This window comes from Propithecus coquereli, unplaced genomic scaffold (assembly GCF_000956105.1).
Source record: "Propithecus coquereli isolate 6110/MARCELLA unplaced genomic scaffold, Pcoq_1.0 Scaffold282, whole genome shotgun sequence".
Taxonomy (NCBI): domain Eukaryota; kingdom Metazoa; phylum Chordata; class Mammalia; order Primates; family Indriidae; genus Propithecus; species Propithecus coquereli.
Window position 1 is genome coordinate 1,508,852 of NW_012148419.1, and position 11,097 is coordinate 1,519,948.

The 11,097-nt window shown below is 39.0% G+C and overlaps 1 protein-coding gene across 1 annotated transcript in view; it reads right to left on the reverse strand.

The window, feature by feature from the left end:
- The window catches only part of ZDHHC17 (zinc finger, DHHC-type containing 17), an 84,631-nt gene extending 74,195 nt beyond the window's left edge, over positions 1-10,436 (reverse strand). Inside the window, exon 1 of the mRNA XM_012648368.1 lies at positions 9,713-10,436. Within this exon, the coding sequence (XP_012503822.1) occupies positions 9,713-9,805 (93 nt within the window). The 5' untranslated portion in view covers positions 9,806-10,436. The remainder of the gene's footprint in view (positions 1-9,712) is intronic.
- Positions 10,437-11,097: the final 661 nt, after the last annotated feature.

Genomic DNA, 11,097 nt, shown 5'->3' on the forward strand with positions numbered 1-11,097 from the left:
AACCGTGTATTATAACAAAGCTCCCTACAGGATTCTAATATACACACACATACATTCTTACTTCACCCAAACTACCTCCTAAATAAATCCATGATGAAGTTATTATCTACCAGAAATTAATGGAATTCAATGTGTTGAGATATCACATATTTTAACATAAATTTCTTGTTGGAGTTTCTATGTATTGTCTAAATCAAGGGTTGGCAAATTATGGCCCATGAGCTAAATCTGGCCCACCATCTGATTTTATAAATAAAGTTTTATTGGAACACAGCATGCCCACTCATCTCCATATTGTCTATGACTGCTTTCATACAACAACCGCAGAGTAGTTGCTACAGAGACCATACAGTCCACACATTTGAAAATATTTGCTCTCTGGTCCCATACAGGAAAAGTTTGTCAATTTCTGGTCTACATCATTCACAAACAATACTATTCAGTAGCCCAACTAGAACATTTATTGTGAAGAATAACTGAGTTCAATGTAATTACAACATCACTTAAAATATGTTTTAAAAAAAATAAAACAGAAGGCTGGAAACAAAGCAAATAAACAGTTCTTTACATAAGAATGTATGAGACGGAAGTAGTTTTGCCTGCCCAGCTGTTCCTCCCCCAAGTCCAATCAAATCATCTTGGCCAATTACAGTGTTACACACTCATGGTCATAGGAATGAACAGATAGTCTAAATCAGGATTACCCAATGCCACTCTTCAGTGTGGAACAGGGGAAGATACGCAATCCATCTCTAATGGTCAGTGCAGATTTGAAATATACAGCCAAAAAAAAAAAAAAATGCTGGCATCCATGTCCTCAATACAAGGAAACTGCTTTCCATTAGGAGAAAATGAAGCAGAGAGGGAGGGAGGAGGAATAATGAGAGATAGTCTTGGTGGCATTCTCAGCTGTCCTTGATCCAACTACATCTCTGCCATTCTAAGTTTGGGTTATTTGAGACAGTAAATTCCCTTTTTTGCCCAAGTTAAGTTTCAACAGAGCTGCTGACATTTGCAACCAGAAGATTCTAACTAACACAACAAGCACCTTCTGTCTTCAGCTCAAAGAAGGATTTATTTTTTTCCATAAGAATAGGGATAGTTTGACTAAAAGAAGTAGCCTTAAAGCAACTACCAAAAATGAATCCTCCTCTGACTCTCTTAATAACAAGGAAGAATTGATAGTAATGGATAAAGTTTTCTACTATATTATAAAATATAAGTAAAAAATAAATTGTGTTGTGACCTACTACTTTATATGGCAAAGTATATATGAGGATCATGGGTTTGGGAGTCAGAGAGTTCAGGTTCTAAAACAAATTCTGCCAACTGCTAATGATGTAAACCTGAATAAATTATTTCACCTACGACTGTTTCCTAATCTGTAAACAGTTCGATAATAAATACTTTCCAGAACTACTGTGAGAAGTAAATGAACAAAACTTGGAAGCAATAAACACATCCATCAGTAGGTGAATGGATAAACAAGACTGTGGTACATCCAGACAATGAAATATTATTCAGTGCTAAGAAGTAATGTGTTATCAAGCCATGAAAAGACATGGAAGAACCGTAAGTGAATATTACTAAGTCAAAAAAGCCAATCTGAAAAGCTACATACTGTATGATTCCAACTATATGACATTCTGGAAAAAGCACTATGGAGACAGTATAAAGACGGTTGCCAGGGATTGGAGGAGGGACAGATATAAGTAGAACACAGAGGATTTTTAGGGCAGTGGAACTATTACATATGACAATATAATGGTGGACAGACAGCATTATTATACACGTTAAAAACCATAGAATGTATCACACCAACAGTGAGCCCTAATGTAAAGTATGGACTTCAAATGATAATGATGCATCAGTGTAAGTTCATCATAACAAATGTACCACCCTGGTGCAGAATATCCATGGGAGGGGTTATGAATACATTAATAATTACAGGGCTATGCCCATGGTCATAGGAGTGGACACATAACCTAAATCAGGATCACCCAATGCCACAGTCTTCACTATGGAAGAAGGGAAGATTCCACAGTCTTCAGTATGGAAGAAGGGAAGATATGCAGTCCTTCTCTAATGGTTAGTGAAGACTTGAGCTATATGCCCCACCTCCCAAAAAAAAACAAAAAACAAAAATGCTGGCATCTAGGTCCTCACTACATGGAAGAAAGGGGTAGTGGATATATGAGAACTCTCTGTATTTTCAGCTTAATTGTACTATGAACCTAAAACTGCTCTAAAAAAATGTCTATTCAAAAAAATTTAAAACAAAACATAAATGAGGACATTTGTAACCACAGCCAGCTAGTGTCTAACAAATAATATTCAATTAACTCTATATCATGTCTATCACACTGTACTAAGAAAACAGGAGTAACTTGGATTTAAATTCAGTTCTGTCACTTACCAGCAAGTTACTTAATCTCTCTATGCTTCCATTTCCTCATTTGTGAAACAGGTATAAAAGGCTGTGAGAATTAAATGAATATATATACAAAATTGTTTAGCTTAGTGCCTAGCTCATAATTATAATTTGGTAAGTGTTAGCGATTATTACATTATCTATCAGATTAAGGAGATAACATTCAAAGCACTCAGTACAATGCCTCATATATTAAATGTCAAATTAGCTTCCTTCCCTCTTCTATAATACAACTTCTCCCAAATATTAAGTAGGTATCAGAAAGTAGGGGAGAAAGTGTAGAAGTGTTTATCAGAATCATTCTAGGTATTTTTTCAAAATACAGATGCCACAAATCCACATACTGAATTAGAAACTTTGAGGTGTTATGTATGGAACCGTGTATTATAACAAAGCTCCCTACAGGATTCTAATATACACACACATACATTCTTACTTCACCCAAACTACCTCCTAAATAAATCCATGATGAAGTTATTATCTACCAGAAATTAATGGAATTCAATGTGTTGAGATATCACATATTTTAACATAAATTTCTTGTTGGAGTTTCTATGTATTGTCTAAATCAAGGGTTGGCAAATTATGGCCCATGAGCTAAATCTGGCCCACCATCTGATTTTATAAATAAAGTTTTATTGGAACACAGCATGCCCACTCATCTCCATATTGTCTATGACTGCTTTCATACAACAACCGCAGAGTAGTTGCTACAGAGACCATACAGTCCACACATTTGAAAATATTTGCTCTCTGGTCCCATACAGGAAAAGTTTGTCAATTTCTGGTCTACATCATTCACAAACAATACTATTCAGTAGCCCAACTAGAACATTTATTGTGAAGAATAACTGAGTTCAATGTAATTACAACATCACTTAAAATATGTTTTAAAAAAAATAAAACAGAAGGCTGGAAACAAAGCAAATAAACAGTTCTTTACATAAGAATGTATGAGACGGAAGTAGTTTTGCCTGCCCAGCTGTTCCTCCCCCAAGTCCAATCAAATCATCTTGGCCAATTACAGTGTTACACACTCATGGTCATAGGAATGAACAGATAGTCTAAATCAGGATTACCCAATGCCACTCTTCAGTGTGGAACAGGGGAAGATACGCAATCCATCTCTAATGGTCAGTGCAGATTTGAAATATACAGCCAAAAAAAAAAAAAAATGCTGGCATCCATGTCCTCAATACAAGGAAACTGCTTTCCATTAGGAGAAAATGAAGCAGAGAGGGAGGGAGGAGGAATAATGAGAGATAGTCTTGGTGGCATTCTCAGCTGTCCTTGATCCAACTACATCTCTGCCATTCTAAGTTTGGGTTATTTGAGACAGTAAATTCCCTTTTTTGCCCAAGTTAAGTTTCAACAGAGCTGCTGACATTTGCAACCAGAAGATTCTAACTAACACAACAAGCACCTTCTGTCTTCAGCTCAAAGAAGGATTTATTTTTTTCCATAAGAATAGGGATAGTTTGAGACACCGCTAGTTTTGTACATCAGTTTTGGTTATGTCTCATAACCCAATGAATGTTCATGATCAGAAAATTATTCCTAAAAACTAAACAAGATCTATGGTCATTTACATGAGGAAAAAACTAAACAAGGGTAAATATAGTAACATCTCAATCAGAAGTTATTTTTTACTTGATTTTTCCTAGAACAAATAACGGATAAAACCACAAGGCATTTGACATATATACAAAAACTGCTTTGGGCACATTTAGCCCTATCATCTTCATATCTTCTACAATTATTATCAGAAAGATGATCCTAAGACACTATATATAATATTCTGATTATCAAAGAAAGACTCTATTATATTTAATATTTAGAATGTATAATCCTAGAAAATAGGATAATTCACTTGGCAAATTTTCAACAAGGATTGAAATAAAAACAAAAAAGCATTCTGTTTAACCCTCTGTAACTCAGGATATTAAGTTCACAGTATCTCCTTCACAGAAGGCTGATGCTTCACTGTATTTTCATATTAGCTGCCTGTAGCTTTACTTTCAGACAATTTTAAAAGAGGGTATTAGCCTAAGTCTGAATAGGCTAACCCAATTCCATTGGGTTAAAATTTGATTTGCATATTTTGTAAATATAGTATTGCTTTCAATCACACTTTTTCAAGCTCCAAAGTTAAAATATTTAACATTTTACTCTTAAATTGTTTATCTGTAATAAAATCTAATCACAAAATAATACTACAATCAGATGATGCTTTGAAAGAGAATTTTACATAACCTCAATAGTAAAAGACCTCTTTAGATTATGTGATTGTTGGGGGTCCTGTTAAAAGTATAACACATCATAAGATGCCTTAACTGTTCAATCCTGACTATCTTACTATAACCTTTAGGATACTCTCTACAGGAAAAGAGGATCACAATTCATTTTTAACTCTAAAAAAGTACACACCCACACTCAACCCTCATCTGTCCTGAGGAATCTGAAGGTCTACAGTTAATCTTTTGTTATTTTGTGAATCTCATTACTTTGTAGCCTAGCAAAGGGTCAAGACTACACTTGGATGTTCAATAAACACTCTCCATATCAAAGCACACATCTTTAAGAATACCAAATTGGGCAAAAAAGGCTTATATGAATAATAAAGCCATCATCTGCCTAACCTCAATCCCCAGAGACAACCAGTATTAACTAGCCACTCAGTCAGCTGCCTCTATGTCTAATATATATATATACTACTATTGCTTGACTTATCAATTTGAGATACTACTGCTTACCACAACATTAATAGCTAATATTTATTGTGTTTACTAAGTGCCAGACAAAGAACGTAGCATGTATTATCTCATTTAATCCTCACAACAACTTCATAACGTAGGCGCTATTATATTCCCATTTTAGTTTGGAAAATTGGGACACAGTTCAATAACTTGCCCAGGTCACACAGCTAGTAAGGGGCAGAACTGGTGTTTGAACCCAAGCATCCCAACACCACTGTTCACATTTTTAACCTATATGCTCTTATATCCACCCACGCCACAGTCCAGTCTTAATAAGTACTTCTGAGATGATTCTCCCAAATTAAATGAAAATTGTGAGCAAAATAAAACAAAAAAAGCAAAAGAGGAAAACAGCATTTCTCAAAACCAAATACAATTTTTTGGTTCTATATGTCAATAATTTTAAATTTTGGCTTTGCCATAATCCATGAGGTCACCAATTAGTTGTACTTTAATTTTATATATATTGCCTCAGTGGTTATTATGCCTGAGATATAGTATTTTAAAATTTAAATTACAATTATATGACCTATAGCATTTTTGCTGAATTTAAAAGGAAGGCATCAAATCCTAAAGACTTCAGAAAGACATGCTTTGAAGAGAGAGAGTTGCTGGTAACCTAACAGAAGAAAAAACAACTTTCAAAGTCATTTTCTATCTGCTTCCTGAAAGGAAATAATTTATATATATGTACAAATATATATCTCTAAATACATAATAGGGCAAGAAAAGTAATGGAAAAAGGCAAAATTATTTTCACTAAAAAAAAAGCTTCAAAAAGTAGATATTATTAAATCTGTGACGACAGTAGATATAGTAATACTTTGGTTTAATATCCAAACAAAAAAACCATTAGACATGAATATGGATAAAATGAATGTGAGATTTAAAAATTATTACCATTAAAAAGACAGAGAGAGAAAAGTGAGAAAAAAGACTGTAGCAGAAGTTTTGAAATCGAGAAAAAAGGAAGAAAGCAAAAGACGAAAGCCCTAGATAATCTAGGCAATCCAGTCCAAAGCTCAGTCAGATCTTTCTGAAATAGAAAGCCCCCACAATATTCTGGCAGAAGGGGGTATCGTGATCTCATTCTACGAAAGAGCTGAGACAACTTACAGGGGATGCACCCGTCAGTAAAACAGAAGACTGGTTATAGCAAGTCTGCTAGACCAGTAGACCAATATGTGGTCTCTGTCCCTCTACTGAAGATTTTTTTCTAACCATTCTAAATGACAGGACTCTGACCCTACTAATTTGGTACCTACTTGAATTCTGTCAAGTGTTGCGTGTGCATGTAACTTCCCAACTAGATTATTACCTTCTAGAAAACATGTTATTCTTTCTATTTTATTTTAACCCGTAAAACTCAACACAGTACTATGTACCTAGTGGTTAGGTGATTATCTTGAAAAAAATCACAACTTAGAACACTTGAGTTTGAAGAAATCTTAGAGATCATCTAGTCTAGCCTCTTTATCGCAAAACCAAAGAAACTAAGAGCAGTTAAGTATCTACTATCTCAAGGTCGCAAAGCTAGGGATAGCACCCTAATCCCTTGATAAGCAGTTCATCTTTTTCCAAGTAGCCTTTAATTTCTTCCATTATACTAAAATAAATACTCACCATTTTAACAGAAAACAAAGTAACAGCAGCTTCTCTTTCAGTATTTACTATATGTCAGGGCCTTTAGAAGGTTTTGCTCGGCAGCCTACATGCCTAGATCTGTGATGACTGCTTTGTAAACATTATCCTACTTAACACTAACGATAACTCTAAAAGTAGGCACTATCAATCCAATTTTACGAAGGAGGAAAATGTCATTTGACCATGATAACAGTAAGCAGCAGAATCTAGATTTTTGGTTTGTCACCACAGCTTTGGCTCTTAACCCGTATCCTACAGTGCCTCTCACTGAATGTACCAAAAAAATCCTGAAGTCTCACGCGGAGTCCAGCACAATAACTGACCCAAACATCATAAACAAATGTTTAAATGACTGACTAAATGAATGAATGATTTAATTCATTAAAAAGTAAGGTTCTCTTACCACAAACACCTCTAAAAAGTATTCGCCTAAGGTTTTAACAGTAGACAGTTTGCATACTAACAAGAGATTTAAGCAATGGCTCATTTTTTTATCCTACAAATAATTCATCCATTTAACGAATATTTAGTGAGAAACTATTTTTGTGACAGTGTCAAATCTGAAGATAAAAAGTAAAATAAAACTTATTCCTGCAAGATCTTATTCCACTAAATTAAAACCCACGTAAGTTTTAAATCACTCACCAAAATCAAAATAAATGTGTAACACTTCCCTCCTTCTCGTAGAAGAAACGGAAATAACATGAACTAAGCACCTGCAATGTGCCAGTTCTTGAACCTCAACACATAGTCTCACCTAATGCCTTTCAGTCCTGTAAACTAGGCAACATCTCCATCTTCTGATGAACAAACCAAGACTTAAAGAAATTAAGTACCTGTCTCAGGTCACTTAGGTAGTTAATAAAGATCCAGAATTGGAATCCAAGTCTGTCTGACCCAAGGTCTACGTTCTCTTCAAAAAGCGATGAAAAGTAGTAGTATTTCATTGCTCACCAAGACAGAGAGTGGGTTTCTTTCTAAAGGAGACTGGAAACATTCCTTGTTTGACAACAAAAATACATTATCTCACTTAATCTTCACTATAGTCTACTAGCTAAATATTATCATCCCATTATTACAAATGATGAAGCTACTCAGAGAAGTATCTTGCCCAAGAACACACTGCTAAGCAGCAGAACTACGCCAGGTCTGCACCGGGTGCAGACACTAATCACAAAAAAAAAAAATTGAAAAAAATGCAGAAAGACCTCAGCTGTGTGGTTACAAGCTTAAGCTCCAAGGCACTTAAACTAATCAGACCTTGTACTTTTTGGTTAAAAAGGAATGGAATACACCATTAACACCAATTTCCACTTTTCAATTATGAGGAGGTTGATTTTCTAGTAATATCCTATCCATTAACTGGCAATTTGAAGACTGGTCTCTAAACTTCAAGCCTGCTGGCCATTCTATTATACTAAGCAATCCCTGGTTAATTATTCTTAAAGTAGCAAACAACATAAATACTATTTTACAAAGCAAAGATTTACGAAGAATAGTATGTTATAATACATAGAATAAATATTTAAGTGTTTGAAATATTTCCACAGGACCAGAAGAATAGAAATAGTCCCTTAGCAAAATTTTCAAGGCATCATATGAAATCTTTGTCTACTTTTTGATATGTTTATTTTTAGGGCCTAAGTGTGAACCAAAAGAGAAATCTCCAATGCCAGTTCTGATAATGTTACCACTTTGGTCAAAAAAAAAGTTTAGTCTTACTGTACAATTCTGTTTGTCAGAAATCCAGAGTAGCCTTTTTTATTGAGACTGGCCCACGCGTTCCTAAGAAACTGACCCATCTGTTTTTGATAAACCAAATGATGAACGGGAGGGTAGTTGAGTACTAACATATGAGAGAGTGACTGCCGTTATTCACATTTTACTCAAAAATAGGAGCATGCTACAAACCAAAATCCAGAAATAAACAGAATCATTCTAATGTAAAGCAACCAGGTAGAGACTTCCATGTTTTTTCACCCTACAACACAACGATTATCTTCATCCCTCAACCTTATAAAAACTACCCGGAAGCTGTGCCGCTGCCCCATCCACAGATCACTGTGAACCTTTAAAAACCAGAATGCATTAAGAATTGCTTCCAGGCCTTAACTACCACTAGCTCAGCTACAAACTAGGAGGTAAACAAGTACAGAATTTGACTGATCCTGGAGCGGGGCACTGTTTACTTACATGGGAAGATACTCATGTTGTGATGGGAAACGTGTTGCACTGTCCTCCCCTGGCTCCTAAAAAACAGTACTTTGACAAGCTAATGTAAGCATAGTCGTATTCCCAAAAGTTTTGACCTATCTTTTTAATCGCTTAAGGACAAATGCTCAAATAAGGACAAGTGACACAAGGTGCCCCGAGGTGCTGCCTATGGCATAACCTGGAAGGACATCACTACACCCAAGAAATTGTCCCCTCATAGTGAGCTAAGTGGAAGGAGAGATACCGTCATTCACCCTGGCGAAGGAAAAAAGAAGAAACCAAAACCAGACGCGCTTCCTCCTTGCCCCCGAAAGGTTCGGAGCAGGACTAAAGGCTAAGCCGCGGTTCCAAAACAGCACCGGGACCCCCGGCGCCTCTGCACCCGCAAGCAGCGCGGGGACAGAGCAGAACCATCAATATCTCCACCTCTGTCCTCTAGGCACAGCCAGGGACTGCGTCCCAAAGCCCGCCCCGGTCGGGCCCGCCCCGCTATCTCCTCCCCCGTTATCCGCTCGCAGCCGCGCTCGGGCCTGGACTTGCCTCTCCACCCTCCCCAACTTCGGCACGTCCCACTACCCAACACACGTAGGCCACGGCCCTCGGCGAGTCCGGAGGAGAAAGGCTGGAGAGCCGCAGGGCAAGGAATGCGTTCGGCGCGGTTCCTCACCTCTGGATGGAGAAGGGGCACACAGCCCGCCTCAGTATCGTACTCATCCGGGCCGTCCGCCATCTTGGTGTTAAATCCCTCCTCCCGCTGCATGCCGGGAGAAAGCGTTTCACCCTCGCGGGGCTCGGGCAAGGCGGAGGGCGAGGGCGAGCGCGAGCGCGAGCCCCGCCAGAGGCGACGCGGCCGCCTCCTTCTTCCCTTGCCCCCGTGACGCCCCCTGTACCCCCTCCCCCTCGGAGGGCGCGGGTTTCTGCGCGCGTGCGCGAAAGCGCGGCCCGACCCCGGACGGGAGCGCGCTCTGCTGCACTGCGCCGGGGCAGACGGACGGCTCTGGGCGTGGGCGCCGCGGCTCGGGGGCGGGTCCGGGCCGGAGGCAGATGTGCGCTTCTGGCTGCCCAGCGGAGGCGGCGGGGCGGTGAGATGTCCGCTTGGGAAATCTAGCCGCCACTTGGGAGCAAGAACGGAGCTTCGGAGCCGCGCAGTCGAAGTCTAGGCAGCCGAGGCGGCCCACGCCCACACACCCAGATCTCCCGCTTGAGGACCCCACTTCAGAGACCCGGGCGGAGCCATCACCCGGCTTCAGGGAGAAGGTTTGGTACTGTCAAGCTTGAGTCGAGACGTGCATCACTCCTGAAAACGAAAGAAGCACCCCTTCCCTCCACGCTCAAAAAGGTCACCCCGCAACCTAAGCCTCCGGGGGGCACCCAGAAAAATATGGATGCAACTTGGGGCTTCCCCCTAGAGAAACCTTTTTTATTCGATTCCAACCTGCCCTCATTGGTCTTGAATTACTACCACATAAAAAATTTACGAGCTCAAAGCCCACACACCGCCATCTGCTCCTTTTTGGTATAACCCAGGAATTCAGAACTGAAGTCATTTAAACTGAATTCGCTGAAATGCGCACCAGATAACGTGACTAAAGCCATTTTTTAAAGGATATTATAGGGCTGGCATGGGGGGTTGCTTGCTAGAATGGGGTGATGGGACAATTTTAGAAGGCATTTGTCTTTGTTTTTAGCTATTAAAAATTGTAGCTCTAAACAGCTCAGAAAGATTTTAGCAGAGATCATGAAACGTGATCTATTAGAAATCCCGGTACTAACAATCTGTCTACTGTTAAAGCCAAATCAGCCAAAGACCACCACAAAGAAGCCTGTAGTCCGATAACATCAGACTTAAAATCAGGAGGGAGGTCACTCCAGAGAAAGCGTGGAATACCACTGGGGAAGGGAGGAGGAAGCCTGCTTTGTAAGGTTTATGTTCCCGCCAAAGGAGTCTGAGGAGGGTCCAGAGAGAGCAGGAATCAGTTCTGGATTGGACGCAGTTTCTGCAGCGCTATGAGGAAAAGCAGGGATTAACGAGGGATTGGATACTGTCATGAG